The 17,314-nt window shown below is 31.8% G+C and overlaps 1 protein-coding gene across 1 annotated transcript in view; it reads left to right on the top strand.

The window, feature by feature from the left end:
• Window positions 1-686: 686 nt before the first annotated feature.
• LOC129216302 (uncharacterized) overlaps window positions 687-17,314 on the top strand; it is a 111,464-nt gene continuing 94,836 nt past the window's right edge. The window contains exons 1-9 of the mRNA XM_054850511.1: window positions 687-713; window positions 4,571-4,705; window positions 6,572-6,692; window positions 10,177-10,331; window positions 11,077-11,190; window positions 11,666-11,800; window positions 12,477-12,542; window positions 13,270-13,339; window positions 16,588-16,595. Of these exons, the coding sequence (XP_054706486.1) occupies window positions 702-713; window positions 4,571-4,705; window positions 6,572-6,692; window positions 10,177-10,331; window positions 11,077-11,190; window positions 11,666-11,800; window positions 12,477-12,542; window positions 13,270-13,339; window positions 16,588-16,595 (816 nt within the window). The 5' untranslated portion in view covers window positions 687-701. The remainder of the gene's footprint in view (window positions 714-4,570; window positions 4,706-6,571; window positions 6,693-10,176; window positions 10,332-11,076; window positions 11,191-11,665; window positions 11,801-12,476; window positions 12,543-13,269; window positions 13,340-16,587; window positions 16,596-17,314) is intronic.

Genomic DNA, 17,314 nt, shown 5'->3' with positions numbered 1-17,314 from the left:
AAAAAGTAAAATTTCCTATTTTTCCTCTAATTTTCTTTTTCGCTTCAAACTTTAAATGTTTTAATTATGCTTCTTATTTTGACTATTTTGGCAGTTGTTTGTATTCATCTAGGGCTAACAGTTGCGAAAAATAGGAGCCTTGCAGCTTAAATAGGGACACATAGTATAATCTCTATCGTTGCAACTTTACGCGGATATTTTAATTTTTACAGTCTAATAGCAGTTGTCTTGAAAAAAAAAAGATTTCGCCGATTCACTTCTATATATATATATATATATATATATATATATATATATATATATATATATATATATATATATATATATATATATATATATATATATATATATATATATATATATATATATATATATATATATATATATATATATATATATATATATATATATATATATATATATATATATATATATAAATAATATATATATATATATATATAAACAAAAAGCATAATTCTTAAGTATCATGTTATATTGTTTTGTAGTATTATTATTATGATTTCAAACTTGTTTTTCTTCTTCCTTTTGACAACTTTATTTTTCCTAATAGGTATCTCGCTACATCAAAATTTCAGCCCACCTATGCCCGAAGAGCTTTTCCTTGTTTCGATGAACCAAGCTTTAAATCAACTTTTACAGTATCTCTAGTCCATGAACCGAACTACATCGCTCTATCTAACATGCCTGTGGAGGTGAGTTAAACGTTTCTCGTCATCCTGTGATTCATTAATTTTATAGCCGAATAATTTGTACCACCAAGATCGAAAAATTTGAAGGGCTCGGGGCAGAAATGGGACAAGCCACGAGGAGTGACTTTTTGATCAAAATTTTTGTTTCTCATAACTAAAATTGAAATAAACATGAAAATGGATTATGTCATTTTGAGAAAAACATATGTGATTTTAGTATGGCAGAATATAGAATGTATAATTCCTTTGAAAAATTCTACAAATATTTTTTATAATCTGGAAATGAGCCAACTGAGAAATTCACATCATGTGGCATATAACATTCCTGCCCCGAGCAATTCATTTCAACGTCATTGTTATTTTTCTAGGAAAATGTTGAAAAGTAACATACATCATGCGTTCACTAGTAATCGAGTCTTAAAGACTATTTTTATTAAAATTATTTTTATACAAATCATATCTAGCAGAAATGCACGCACATTTAAAAAGTAAATTAAACTTACTAGTATCCTCCAAAAGCATGACGAATATTATGTGACTAAAATAGACATCGATAAGTAGGCCTCTTTATCGCTACAGATACCAAAAAAAAAAAAAAAAAAAAATCCATCCTCAAAGCATGTAGGGTAAAGGGGAGTACATTTGAGCACGGGGTACAAGTGAAAATATTATGTTTTACTAGGATAACTTCAAGTAAAAATCTTGAAAAATTCTCAAGTAATGACAGTGCCAATCCTACTTTTTGGCCTAACTTTTAAAGCAATGAGCCTAATTATGTTTCTGTGGTGACAACATCTTTGTTTTACCAGGTGTTGTATGTAATTTTATTGCTATCTTCTTCACATGAAAACATATTTTAAACTAACTCATTAGCTAAACTTAACTATTGCAAACTATTATATAAACATTTAAATTTTTGACAATGTTTAACACTTTTTAAATTAAATTAACAATTCTTCATTTTTGAAAATTAGTTCTAAGGTAGATGACGGGACACTTGTGGAGCACAACGTGTAGGGGCACATATGAGCAGTTCCCATATCTACGCCGTAATATAAGTATTAGTCTAACATTATTATAAGTGTTAAAAAAAGGTGTAAATATTTCTATTTGCTATATTAATTTGTAAATTTATGAATAATTATTAATTCATTATTTTTAATTATTTATTTATTTATTTTCTCGGTTTTTTTTTTTTAATTTTTTGCGCATTAAATAGTTGGTCAAAAATTTTGTGTTACATAATATTTACAAAGGAAAAAAAAAAGACTAAATAGTTTCCTTTAACTAAAAACTGAGGTCTAAAATAATTTTAAAAACCATCACCATATTTTGTATGAAGCATAAACGCACTGTATAACAAGAATAAGCTCCACATAATAAAATATTCTTTGCATTGTTATAAGTTTTTCTCCTGTCGATTCAGAAATCAGAGCATGATACGAAACTCTAAAATTTGGCATTGAGCAGAGTTATATAGTTCGGAAAAAAATGTGTTCTTATTGACAGTTACTATACAACTTAAACGGACACAGTATAGGTTACAAAACTTTCAATGTAATTGGTATATGCGTATATGTTTTATATTTAAGATATTTTCGTTGAAATTTGATGCTCCTCTTACATTTTTCAGTCGTGTTCATATGTGCCCTAGGCTTGTTCACATGTGCCCCCCCCCCCCACCTATAGGGGCAAATGTGAAAAATTGAAGACATTTTTTAAAAATCCATAAAATGAAAAGATTTTTTTTTCAGTCAAAAAATACTCTAGGGTGTAACAAGAAGTTCTGTATAGAACTAAACGAGCCTACTTTCCCATATACCCATACTACTTTCTAGTACCTGATCAATATTCTCAAAAAAAGCTAAAATCGCAAATTGTTTCGAAAATATTTTTTTAATATTTTAAGCTGATTTCTAGGAATAAAATATTCCTCACTCATCTTTAAAAAAAAATAGCAGCACCTTTTAAACAAAGCAGCTTATACACTTTTTCCATTAAAGAAATTCTTTCAAAACGAAAAAATAATAATTGAAATTAATGAGTTTATTAAAATAAATACATCATATAAAAAAAAAATCGTTTCTTTTCCCCTGTTGCCAAAAACATCTTTTTAAATGAATTAATGCAATTACCAAAATAAATAAAAACAATAAAATAACAACTAAAACAAATAATTTTCATTGTCAAAAAAAAAAAAAAAAAAAAAAATCGTCTGCGCATATTTTTATGTAGAAACATGAATGACTTCGAGTTTATTCGCCGAAAACTGAATGCCTAAATTAAAACTTTAGCGTGAAAATAAAAACAAGTCTTATCAACAATAATTATTTCACAGTTAAAACCATAGCTGCGGAGTCGGAGTCAATCTCATTTTGGGATAAAGGAGTCGGAGTCGAATATCCAAGAATCGGAGTCAGTCATCTGTCCTCCGTGTATAAATTTTTGCCAAAGCTAAGAAGTCAGAGTCGAAGTCGGGGAGTCGGAGTCCGATTAATTATCGGGCACAGGTGTCGCAGTCGGAGTCAGGTGCCCCTAAATTCTCGGAATCGGAGTCTGGAGTTTGGCGTCAAGAGCTATTTCCAACAAAATTTATTTGAAGTAAATCCGTCTTCAAGTACAGAATCTACATTGACTTTCAGTTTCCCCGTAGGCGCTAATGTTAAGGGATTTGAACTATTCAAAATTGAACGGAAAATTGTTCAAATCAAAAAGATATTTTATATACAAGTTTTTCATCAAAAGTTTTTTCCTACGAAGTTTGTTTGAAGCAAATTCGCCTCACAGTTCGGAATTGCCTTGAATTTCCCCGTAGGCGCTAATGTTAAGTTTTTTTGAACTGTTCAAAATTGAACGAAAAATAGTTCAAATCAAAAAGTGAAATATGGGAATGAGGTGTCCTCGCCGAGATCTTTCGAACAAAAAAAAAAAAGGTTTGTTCGAATCGAACAATTCATTCAAAAGTTATTAGGGGGGGGGGGCAGATAGACAGACCGACAGACATTTTTCACCATCTCAATACCCTACTTTCCAATTTTTAAATTTTCGATATTTATTTAATTATTTTATTTATTTTTGTTTTTCGCGATATTTTTAAGATGCATTAAGCCTTCTTTCATGCTTTTTTCTTCTTTCTCTGACTACTACTGGGAAAGTAGGCTAAAAAACGGGGACAGTTTTGCTCTGAAAAGTTGATAATAATTTTTGAGAAATTAAGAAATCAAAAAAATTGTTCGCATGTGTGTGTCTCCCTTTCCCTGTTTACAAAAACAAAAGAAAAATAAGGGCAGATGATTTTTATTTTATTATTAAAAACTGTTATACCACAAAATTCATTCCTGAAAATATTTTTAAATATTAGTTTTTTCATCAAAATTGTCTATGCTAGTATGTCTTCTATGTAAAGTCACTTTCTTTTTAACGGACTGTTTAAGTAAACTCAAACGTTGAATGTTCAAGTCAAAGGTCATGGTCGAGTAAGCTTACCAGTTAGCCCCGAAAGTTGACCCCATGGCTGTTGATGACGCCGAACTGGTTGGTAACGGTTGAATAGTGTCTTTAGAATGGTTTCACGTACGATTAACAAACAGGCAGCTCTATTATGGCACTTCTGGTTCATGTCTAGTGCGCCTGGGCTCAACGGTAAGCCTATAGGACCTTGACCTAAATTAGAAGAAATTTTAATAAAACTAGAATTTTTACTAAAATTACTTTGTAACGTTGTAGCCTAATCTTTTTATTCAAATCTCTTAGATGTTACTCTTAAGAAATATTTTTGTTTAATTTTTAAGAACCTTTTTGTGCATTATTTTTAAAAATAGTATGTATTATTTGTTTTAGTATGTTATTATGATTTTTAGGTTATTTCACCGTTAGCTGACACTGGATTAGTAGTGACAAAGTTTCAGAAATCTGTACCAATGGTTACTTACTTGGCTTGTTTCATTGTCTGTGATTTTCAATACACAAGAACTACAACTTCAGCTGGAAAAGAGGTATTGTGATTTAAATAATTGGAAATCGAGAAATAAAGTGAAAAATATTTTTCCTAATACACTTTAACCAGAAAATCACTTCAAAACTAAGTAAATTGTTCTGAATTTTCAGATAAATTCTTTCAGAAGATTTTTTTTATATGTCATACTTACATAAATTATTTTATATGACAGTTAGATATCCAGTGTTGGACATTACTTGAAGTGTGTACGCGTAAATAATGCAAAATGTTTGCATTATTTACGCGCAAAGGTTCCTGGCAAAAGGTTCTAGGCAAAAGGTTACCTGCAAAAGGCTCTGTGGTGCCATGTAAGTAGTGCTTGATTCGCAGATCACCGCGTTGCTAACCAGGACTGTAGTGTAGGAGTTGGAGTCGGAGTCGAAGAGTCGAACTCGAGTTATTTTTGGGGTGAAGGAGTCGGAGTCGTCGGGAGTCGAAGACTGAGAATTCCAAAGGTCGGTCTCTTTCCCTCCAAATCCGTAAGTCTGCCAGTGCACGTGGAATCGGAGTCGGGTTGGTTTTGGGGTAAAAGAGCCAGAGTCGGAGTCGAATGTTCTAAAATTCCCGGAGTCTGAGTCGGAATTGAAGGTTATAAAATTCTTGGAGTTGGAATTGAAGATGAAGGCTTTTAAATTCCCGAAGTCGAAGTTGAAGTCGGTGTCGAGCATTTTTCTTCGGACTCCGCAGCCTAGTTGCAATTCATTGTTTTGACCGCACGCTAAATGTACGTCTCACGGGAGGTAGGATAATGTCGTATAACCTTCTTTTTTTCTGCATGTCCCAGTTTATGAAAGTGAACCAATCACGTTTTTACTGGAAACAGATTCACATCAATTTATGAACATGTAAGTGCAATCAAAAATTAAATAGAATAAAAAGTACAGGAAAATTGCACAAAATGTTGCAAAATTAATGCAGCTGAATTCGTTATTGGTGATCAGTAGTAAGAGGCAGAGTCATTGTATACGCAGTCTCCATTGTAATTTGATTGATTTCCAGAAAGAATTGTAGTAGCAATGATCGATATTTAGAAAAAAAATCGTGAGAGCTAGACAAATTCCTTGATAACCATCGTAAATGAGAACTGAACTATCACAGCAAAAAATTTGACAGCAAACATCAATTTACTAATTTAATGAATTTTCAAATCAGTATTTGGTACGAAAATTTACATTTTTCGCAACTCATAGTTTCTTTTTTAAACAAGCAATAATAAATTGTAATGTTAGAACTGAAACTGAACTCGACCGTAAAAGAACGAATAAAAAAAAAGGCACGTAAAATTTGAGGGAAACAGCAGAGAAAAATAAATAAAACTATTTCTTTAAAATAAAATAGAATTATTTTCACGTACAGATAAGTATTACAATGAATGGTGCTTAAAATAGAAATTTTAGATAGTTGAGAAGAAACATTAAAGCAGAATTGACTTTTATTTTTCTCAATTGAGAGTAAGGCCGCAAATAGTAACTAAAACAAGTAAAGTGGTATTTGTTTACCTTGCAAGAACTTCTGCACGAACATAAACTCAGCAATTGAATGAATTTAACATAAAAGTCTTCGAAGGCAGGTGGATGAAGGAGCAAAATCTTATTGATCTGCAATTTGACTCTTCTGCGCTTAATTTTTACCACATTATGAACAGGAAAAGACGCAGCGATTCAAGGAAATATGAAGAAAAAAAAAGGGTCTGATACGATACCTTATTTATAAGGAAAAATAAAGGTTATTTTAATAAATAAAAAGTTTTTAATTTTTTATCATTCATAGATTTCTCAACATATAATGACTAGAAATAACGCATAATGACCTACACATAATGACAATATAATGACTAAAATGCATTTTTCATGTAATTTTTCAGTTTCGTGTGTATTCTGCTCCGGATCAAGTAAACAAAACGAAGTATGCCCTGCAATTTGGATCCAGAGTTTTGGAGTATTTTGAAAATTACTTTGGAATAGATTATCCTTTACCAAAGCAAGGTAAGGGCACTGCCATAAGGATCAAAACTTTTATTTTTGTGGTCTTCATTTTCGATGTAATGAATCTAGCAACTATCGGCCGATAGCACAAACTGCTCATCAACCCAATTGCTTGCTTCTTAATAAAAACCTAGTAGCTCAAATGATGAACCATTAATTGCTTGCACCGAACTGTGCATAGCATAACGTATCAATTACTAGCTCCACTGCTCATCACGCATCAAACACAGAACTGTTCATGAAACATTTCAAGATACGAAGACGAAGTAGCCTGTAATTGACTTAAGCAACAAATGCAATCTGTGATATAAAACTATCTTTTTTCTTTTATAATGTATTTTCTAATCAGTGAAATAAGTTGTTAAACAAAAAATAAGCACCAATCTATGTGTGACATGACTGATTTCAGAAAGGCGAAAAAGTTTAAAGTTTGTAAGGACTCATACTGTAACAGATAGGATTTAAAGAAATTATAGAATCTTTTCAACTAATTTGCTCCCCCGCCAATTAATATCAAATAAATGACCCTCTCATCCTTGTTAAGGTGTTACATAAAAAATTTACAATCGACAGTTGCTGCAAAAAAAAAAAAAAAAAAAGGAAAAAGTGTAAAACTTGTTAATACCAATTAAGGCATATACAATGTATATGCCTAAATTATAGTTATTATTACAGTCGAGTTAAACAGAATTATTATTATTATTATTATTATTATTATTATTATTATTATTATCATCATCATTATTATTATTATTATTATTATTATTATTATTATTATTATTATTATTATTATTGCTATTATTATTATTTTCATCATTATTATTTCATTTATTTCTAGATGCATTTATATTCTACTTGGATGCGGACTAATTTAACTCTAATTCAATTGTAACCATTTTTTTTTAATCTTTATTATTTATCAGAAATATTTGGAACAATTTCTCTTTAAAAACATTTTTTGTTTCATTGACTACTTCTTTTCATCTAGCCAGAGAACTCTCGTGTCTCAATTCTTTTCAATGAATTAGTTATGAATATATTATCTCTCTTTTTATTGCATATGCATGATATTAATATCATTCATTGCCAAAATTTATATGAACGTTTTATAGTTGGTCTTAAATAATACTTATGTGATGCAAGACGGTCTGCTCTCAAAATAACATAGAGTAAAATCATGTATGTTCTTTTAATCTTGTCATTTCATCAGAAATCTGTGTTGAAAAGAAGAAAAAATATGTTGATATAGTGCCAACTCTCTCTGGAAACACTTTTTGCATCAGAAAGTTAACAGCTCAAATGTTCTTGAAAGGCATTTTACGCGTAAAAAGAAGATTTAATAACACTGACTGGTTTTTAGAAAGATAATTAAATTTTCTTCATCTTTTTAATCAATTGAAATTGTTGATATGCTCTAATAGTGAACTATTACTATTTTTTAACAATTAATCTGAATTATTTGTTGCCGTTTTTCTTTTATCATGAATATTCTCTACGTAGTTTTAGAAAGTCTGGCAAAGAATTTTTTTATTATTTACATAGAGAAATCTTACATCTCATGTCTATCGCTATGTTGCTTTTTACTTTTTCATTAAAAGGTACACTAAATAATTTTTACATTCTTCCTTTTTTCACAAACCCTCAGTAACGGAGTTAGTACTGCATCAGTTTTGGGAGTGAAATGTTTGTACTTCGGTCGGTATGTCTGTCTATCCCCCTACTAACTTTTGAAAGAATGTTCCGATTCGAACAATCTTCTTTTAATGGGTTTACTGATTATTTCTGCACTAGTAACGGTCAGTTAGATCAATGTAAGTATTGAAATGCTTAAGTAAAAAATTCATCTGGAAGAACTTACCTCAAAATGTATTAAAGAAAGTATTATGATCTGGCTATTTTCCAAATGGAAAATAGCAGCATCATCAGCATTGAATATTATTTTATTCCTTGGTTGACGTTTTTCTCATACAAATCAAAAGAAACTTACTCCAACTCGAATAGATTTTATGTTGCCTGAATTACAGCTCTCGATCGCAGTTTAAGTAGTGTCGTTAGGAATACCCTGCAATCTTGGGGATAAATGCTGGCTTTCTTTATGTGTCTGCTATGATGAACTTTCAAGAATCTAGAAATATCTACTGATGAGGAGTTAACATGGGCCCACAATCAAGAAACAAAATATGCTCTTTCATCATAGCTGACATGGGAAGAAAGATGGCATTTAACCCCAAGATGGCGGAAGATTCCTCATATCTTGGGGATAAATGCTGGCTTTCTTGCTATGTCTGCTATGATGAATTTTCAAGAATCTAGAAATATCTACTGATGAGGAGTTAACAAGGGCCCACAATCAAGAAACAAAATATGCTCTTTCATCATAGCAAACATAGGAAGAAAGATGGCATTTAACCCCAAGATGGCGGAAGATTCCTCATGTTGCTACTTAAGCTAAAATCTAGGAATTTAATCTGAAAAAGCTATAAATGTCTCACTAGTATCAATTTTTAGAAAAACCTGTTGCACATAATGGTGACAAAATTTTTTTTACGACGGTATGTCTAGTGCATACTTGCTACAAATGCAAGTAAATATCATGTTGACAGAACCAGCTATTAACGTCTACATACCAGCACGAAATTTTACAATATCCAACTTCAAATAATTGTGTAACTTTTGCTGTGCATGTATATTTTGTAACAGGATGCCTTGTGTTTAGCATTTTTTACTATTATTATTACTGTTGTTGTTGTTGCTAAATTAAATATTTTATATGATCAGCACTTGCTTTATTTTCTAACTATCGCTTGCAGCTGATATATTCTTCTAGAATATATAGAAAAAAACTTTCACTCATTTTTCCGCAAATAACTATGATTACGAAACAGACGATATTTTATTAAAAAAACTCCTTTTTAAAAAAATTCTTCATGCTTGTTTTTTATTACTTTTCTTCACAAAAACATCGTCTGCTACGAATCAGAAATTCAACGTTATTTAATTTCAATTCCGTGATCAGAAACAACAGACTTTAAAAATGAAGATAAGCCTATTTTTAGAACATGAAATCAACTTAGAATGAAGAATTATGAGGTGTTCTAGTTATCCCTGAAACTTTGCGTAGACCTTATATTGTGTAGCTTGTTAAGGGCTTTAAAATGCAAACAAATATGGCTCTTTGCCGATGAGATGCGCGAAAGTAAATGATTTGCTGTGAAACTTAACTTTTGTCTTGGAATACTTTTTTCTTCTACAAATCTTGGAATACTTTTTTTTTTTTTTTTTTTTGGATGAAAGGTAGCCTATGTTCTATTCCGAACTTCTGACAATGTGTATACAAAATTTCATGACGATCGGTTTGAAAGTTAAGGCGTGAAAGAATTACAAACAAACAAACAAATATACAATCAAACTCTCTTTCGCATTTATAATACTAGTAAGGATAAGGATAAGTTTAAGTTAATTAAAATTTACCCTTGTGTTACAGATATGGTAGCAATTCCTGACTTTGTGTCTGGAGCGATGGAACATTGGGGTGTCATCACTTTTCGAGAAACTTCCCTCTTGTATGATCCTAAGAGTTCAAGTCCAAGAAATGAGCAGCGAGTTGCTACTGTCGTATCTCACGAAATGGCTCACATGGTAAGCATTTTCAAACAGTTACGGTAGTGCATAAATTTTAATGGTGTGACATCATTGATTCTTTTAGTAATATTAAACATCAATGGAGCTTTTCCAGCAGTTTCTTTAGTTCTCTTTCGTTCGTCCTCTTCGTCGTTTCGTTTTGCTCCCCTTCGTTCTTCGATTCATTAAGAATCAGAAAGCAGAAACAGAAATAGAATAGAAAAATTCCATGAAAGATTATCGACTTCATTGTTACCTAAAAGGATGTCGCACCGCAATATACTACCCCTGCTGTGGGTAAATTGAAAAATTTTGAATTTGGAAAACTTTAACAAAGGAATCCTAAACGCAACACATCGGACAGCTCAAGAAAAGCCACTGACTTCTTCTTTTGCTGTTTTAAACTCTCTGATAAATATTACACCTTCATTTTGTGACAGATTCAATTAAAAAAAACATACTGATGCTTCCATAAACTTTTTTTCAAAAATACATATGCAACACCAATGTCAGGTCAGGTTTCTCCAACTCACGTATTTTTACTATCAACGAGTTGGAGTCATGTTTGTTGAACATTGATATTTTTTGCTCAATGTGTTGTCTAAGGGTTTTTCTTACGTTTTTTTTTTACTGCTTCATAAATTGCTGTCTGCAACTATAAGAATTAAAATAGTGTTCATAAAGTACAAAGTCAATGCTTTTCTTTTATTTTTAATGGTACGATTCAAAAGACCAATTTAACTCTTATATTGTTTCATTTCAGTGGTTTGGTAATTTAGTCACCATGGAATGGTGGGATGATCTCTGGCTTAATGAAGGATTTGCAAGTTATGTTGAGTATAAAGGCGTTCATGAACAACATCCTGAATGGGATATGGTACGTCGTATTCTTTTATGCCCCAAATTACTGCAGTTTTCACAGATATTCAGTAGTTAAAAATACAAATTCAATATCGTAATGAAAGATATAACATTTAAAAAAGTGTCAACAATAACTTCGCTCTAATGACTCCGATCATTTCCGGAATACTTGATTATAAAAAAGCTATTAATTACCAAATGCTAAAGTTTGCTGTGGGTGCGTATAAACCATCCCTCAATGAAGTCAATGTAGTTGACGTCATTGAAAATGTCTTCCACAGCATAAACATAGGAGTACACTTGGCATTCCTTGACTTGCCGGACGAATATGGATGATGATACAGATAACTGATACAAATAACCGTAATTATCGTGCCCCAATGTTGGTAGAAGCTTTTTATATTTAACCAGTCCTTTATAAAACAATATAGGATAAATGAACATGGTAGTGTTTTCAGTCACTGCAACATTTTTTTTTTCGTCCCTTGAAGCTGGCACAGTTTGTGACTGAGGACGAGCAACCGGTTATGGATCGAGATTCAACCATGAGTTCTCACCCGATTGTTCAACCTGTCATCCATCCTGACGAGATCACGGAAATTTTCGATGACATTTCTTATGGAAAGGTTTGTATTACATGCTCTCATTAATATTTAAGTATTTTTTGTTCTTCGACGGTTTCATTCATAAAGAGGAGAAGAGGTCAGAAAGGTAAAAAATGGGCATGTTTAAAAGTTTTATACGGTGCTTTGAATTAAATTTGGACAAATGGTTGGTAAAAAATACTGAATCACTTAACTGTTGAGAAACACACGCCTCCGCAATTACCCACCCCCTCCCTTCCCCCCCCTTTTTTTTGCTTCAATATTTTATTCAAGGGAAAAGCCGTGCAAGAAATAAAGATCCGTAATAATTCAAACATAACATTCCAGTGAGAAGTCATAGTCATAAGAACATTGAAAAGAAACGTAAGGTTGTGTGCAAGCATAAAGGTAAGTAGAGTTCCCATCATTTACCTGCACAGTGCCCATGCTCAACGATTAACTCTGACACATCTTAGCATTATATTGTGAGCATCATTGCGATGAATTTAAAATTGAGAATGAAATGTTAATTATTTCGCGTTGCTTACTAAAATGTAGGTATCCTGCTTTCAAGTAAAGGCAAGAAATAATGGCATTTAGCAACAGCAATGAACTCTTTTGTACTTTAAAGAACTTATTTTGGTATTATTTCTTATCAAATCAATCAATAAAAATAATATCAGTCTAAATGGTGTACTTATTGTTTGATTTTATTTAGGGTGCGTCTGTCTTACGAATGTTGGAATTTTTCGTTGGAAAAGAAAATTTCCGAAAGGGAATTTCAGTAAGTATGCAGTCAAATTATAACTCCTTTTTTTCGTATAGAAAGCCGAAAAATCTGTTTTGACGATTTCGAAAATCTATATCATGATATCTACATGCACGTATGAAAAAATACATGTATTTATGTATGTGTTATGCTTTTATGTATGAATATGTATATGTAAGTAAATTGCATAACTAAAAGAAAGGCAGGAGTCGAAAATTGCATATTAGAATTTTGTCACGTTTAGTTATACGCCTCCCTTTTTGGTGTCAATCGGTTGTTCGCACAGACTCCTCTACACACTTATGTATTTGTATTTATCTCTAACTCAAAAACAGTTATTCATATAGAAACTTCGCATGTATTCGATTGATGTTGAAAATTTTAACACTTTTTAAACGTTCAATTTGACAGATGTCTGGCTGAACTAAAAGTCTATATCATGATTTCTATGATAGAAGGGGTATGCATAAAATTTTCAGGGGTATTGATCCTATTCCGGATCCAATTTATTGTCAAGGGGTTTCGTTTAGATTTTTTAGCTATTTTGAAGACTTTTCAATTCAGGAACTGATATAAGGAAAGCGTATTAGAATGATGTACAGTTACATTACTTGCAATGAATAATAACTGTACATCCAATTTGAAATATTATAAATCATCCTATTTCTTACTGAAGTGTTTTTAGGAACATTAATTATATATTAATATACATCAAGATAAATTTCACTGTTTTCTTTCTTAGCAATTTTTGAAAAAGTACCAGTTCAAAAATGCAAAAACATCGCAACTTTGGGAAGAACTATCAGAAGCTTGTGGATATCAGGTAATTAAAAAATCCATTTTAAAAAAATTAATACTTATGATTATGTTTCACCCTGTTAATGTTGTGGCGACATGCTTTTTTCATCTGAATGATACAAACCATTTTCACTATTTATCGACACATTAAAAAAAATATTAGCTTATTTGGTTACTTGCTTCTGCGAAAATTTCTGCTTTTAATTTCAGTTCACTGAAAATGTAACATTGTCAAACTCTGTTAAATGTAAATAATTTTATTTATCATTTTGCACTACGAATTTTTAAAAAATACTTAAAAATAGCACGCTAGATCTGAACTAGGCATTAAATTCGAAAGGGACTGTTTTTTTCAGCACTCGTGTAAAATAATGTAGATAAAGGAATTAATAAATGCATTAATCGCGATTAACTATTGTTATCTGATGGCAAAATAATTCTACATTTCTTTTTTTAGATTCACATAATAGTCTACACCAGTGGTCGGAAGTAGCGCGGTACAAGAAGCGACGCTACTGTAGTAACTACTTTTTTTAGTAGTTTGTAGTGTAGAGCTTATTACTTTAAAAAAAAAAAGTAGAGTAGCGCGTAGTTCGATACAAAAAAAAAAAAAAAGAAGTAGTTTTGTAGCGATTCCTGAAAACGAATCTAATAAAGCTGAAAGTCTCTCTGTCTGGATATCCGGAGGATGTTTGGATGTCTGTAGGATGTCTATATCTCTGTGACGCGCATAGCGCCTAAACCGTTCGGCCGATTTTCATGAAATTTGGCACAAAGTTAGTTTGTAGCATGGGGGTGTGCACCTCGAAGCGATTTTCGAAAATTCAATGTGGTTCTTTTTCTATTCTAATTTTCAGAACAAAACTATCATAAGATGGACGAGCAAATTACGAAATTATCATAACGTGGAATCGTAACATGGGAACAAGCCAATTGGCGAGATACGATATTATCATAACGTGGAATCGTAACGTGGGTACAAGCCAATTGGCAAGAAAATTCATCATACATTATTTGTAAATATGCAGGCGAACCCTAAAAGACCTTTTAATTTTTCTATTACGGGCAAAGCCGTGCGGGTACCACTAGTTTTAAATAAAGTTAAAAAATAAAAAAAAGAAACAAGGTTCTAACGAATCTGACTGGCTTAAATATTCGCGATTGCTACATCAGCGGATGCAATGAGAAATAAGACTCATAAAAATACGAGCTGACCACATACACATCATTTTCTCGGCATACATTCTATCGTTTTGACGCCGTTAGTTTGTTTGGCATTTCACTTTCCACAGTTTGCCTATATTTGCAATGAATAGAGCGTAGCATAGAAAGAAAAGAATAAGCGATAATTATCAATTTAGTAGCACGTTTAGGCTTTCTGGCAGTCGAGAATATCCCGTGGATGAGCATTTTAGATTTCAAAAGGATTATTGTTCCAATATTCACCAAATATGGAAGCTACTGTAAACGTTATAGAAGAAGATGATACTAAACTGCCTTTTGACCAGCTTGCAATAAATATTACGGAATTATAGAAAAGTCTGAGAACGGAAATGTTCCCCTCTTATGCAAACTTTGGCCGCAAAGCAAAAATCTTTGGGTATCAATGACATCCGCATGAAATTTGAAATTGCGCATTAAAGTGAGTTAAGCATTCTTAGTTATGTTTCATATTTCGGATAGCTTTATTAATATTCAATAACAGAATAGTTTTCATATTTCTTTATTTTTACTTTTTTAGCCATTGAGTGTTGATATATTGACATAATAAAAGTCAACTCTTAAATATTTCCAAATTTTTTGAGATTATTAGATACAGTTGAAAAAAAGTTTTTATTTCACGTTATCAGTGGCATAAGAAAGGGGATGATGTCCAGGTTCAGACTTATAGCTTGAAGCTTAAAATTAATTAATTAATTCCCATAAAATTGATTCTTATAGTGAAAATTCAAGTTTTTCTCTTGTGTTTAAAATATGTTTTTCATCATCTAATTAAATTTATATATATGTTCGTGTATGTAAAATTGAAATCAAATTATGACTGCTTCTATTTACATTTTCAAATAGCAGAGTTGCTCTTCTTGAACTAAATATTCGCTGGCAAGAAAGGTTAAAAAATTTGAAGAGAATTCTTCAAATTCTAAATTTTTTCTTGCAGAGAATATTCGTAAAAAATGACAAGGTTTAAAATGACAAGTTAGCTCAAAATAAAAAAGGAAAGAAAGACAGAAAGACATTCTTGGTAACATTACATGTTCAAATGAGCTACTTTTATTAATCTAAACCACTTTTCGAATTTTTTCGTTCAACACCCAAACTGTGTGTGTATGCTTTTTATTTACGTATTAAAAAAAAGTAGCGAAGTAGCGACTACATTTCAAAAGTAGTTTGTAGTCGCTACTTTTTTAAAAATGTAGTTATAGCTGTAGTTCGCTACAAAAAAAAATTGTTTTTCCAACCAGTGGTCTACACATATTCATCTAGTTCTTGTACTTTATCTTTGTCAGCAAATTCCTATCATATTTCCTTCAATTCTTTGAGTTTTTCTTACTCTTTAAGTACGAATTATGCACCATCACCCACATTCTTCTCATGTTCTCGTATTTATGATTTTGTTTCTCTTTTTTGTCTAAAAATGTTTATTTTTCTCCTTGTTCTTTTGTTTTCATACCTCATTTTTAGAATTCATGTTTTTCTGTTTTATGAATTTTTATGATATTTCTCATGTCTTATTTATATTTCTTACATATTTGTAGTTTTCTTTTATGCATTTTTCTTTTAGAAATTTGAATGTGATCACATAACAACATTTTTATAATTTTCTTACTTTCTTATAATCAATTTCTCACTTCGTTTTATATTTCTTATAATGCTTCAATGTTTCATACATTCTTTCTACGCACATCTTATCGGCCACTAAAACGTCAATCTGTTCTCAACCTGGGGGGACCCAGCCCCCGTAGAGAGAGTGCATAAAAATTTCAAGGGGACGGAGGGGGGTTAGAGTGTATAAAATTAATAAAATAAAAAAGTTTAATTATAATTTATCCAGTTGGAACCACAACACATATAAACCACCTTGGCATTATCACTCTTTTTTGTACATTTTAAAAGGTCAGAGCCTTTTAAAACGCTCAAATAACACCTAACATCTCCATAGAATTGGCAGTTTTCATTCCCCTCTTTGCTCATTGTGCGATTTGGGAGAATCCTTTAATAGAGCTCATCTTCGTCGATGCGGGGCACTTTGCGGCTTTACCAGACGACCCTGTATTGGAGAGCCAGAGAACGCCTGAGGCAATGTCAATTTCTGTGAACTTATTAACCGTTCTACATGTTTTTCATTTATAAGTGTAACCAGCCTTGCCGTTAGAAATTTTAAAAAAAGTTCAGAGCCAACTTTTTTTTATCCTTTCCAAGACTACGAAAACTCTCCCATTGTGCAGAGATAAATTAATTGTTGGAGCTTCCATCCGGACATTTGGCGGCATTGAAAAATTCAGATACTAGTCCAGAGTCCGGGGAGTTTAAGTTGGCGAACGATGCTTTTAAAATAGACTAAGGTACACTTTTTGATCATACCCAGAAACAGTCAATTGATCTACAATAAGATTTTCAAGCAAACGTGTAAGCAATAACAAATGTGCAAACACGAATGTTGAAAGTCCTGTTGCTCCGAAATTTCGTGAGAGCGATTGGTTCTACTGTTCGTTTTCCTAAGCCGAGACAGCACCAATTTGCGCATGCGTCAGGTCTGCTGTGATTTTATCAAAATAGGGAAAGAAACCTGGAAGTGAAAGGTGCAAAATAACGTGTTCAAAGACAGCAAGTGCGAGCGTTAAGTGCCCATCCTCAACCTCTCGCCCCTTTTTGAAATGGAATCTGTCCTGAGTGGTAGTCTTCGCTTTCGAGAACGGACAGTATGTGCCGGCCTCACCTAGATCTCAAATTATTTCCTGTGAATTTTTGTTTTGATTCTTCGATTTCAT

This window comes from Uloborus diversus, chromosome 2, assembly GCF_026930045.1.
Source record: "Uloborus diversus isolate 005 chromosome 2, Udiv.v.3.1, whole genome shotgun sequence".
NCBI lineage: Eukaryota > Metazoa > Arthropoda > Arachnida > Araneae > Uloboridae > Uloborus > Uloborus diversus.
Note: the sequence above shows the minus strand (reverse complement) of the source record. Positions and strands in the feature narration are given on the sequence as shown.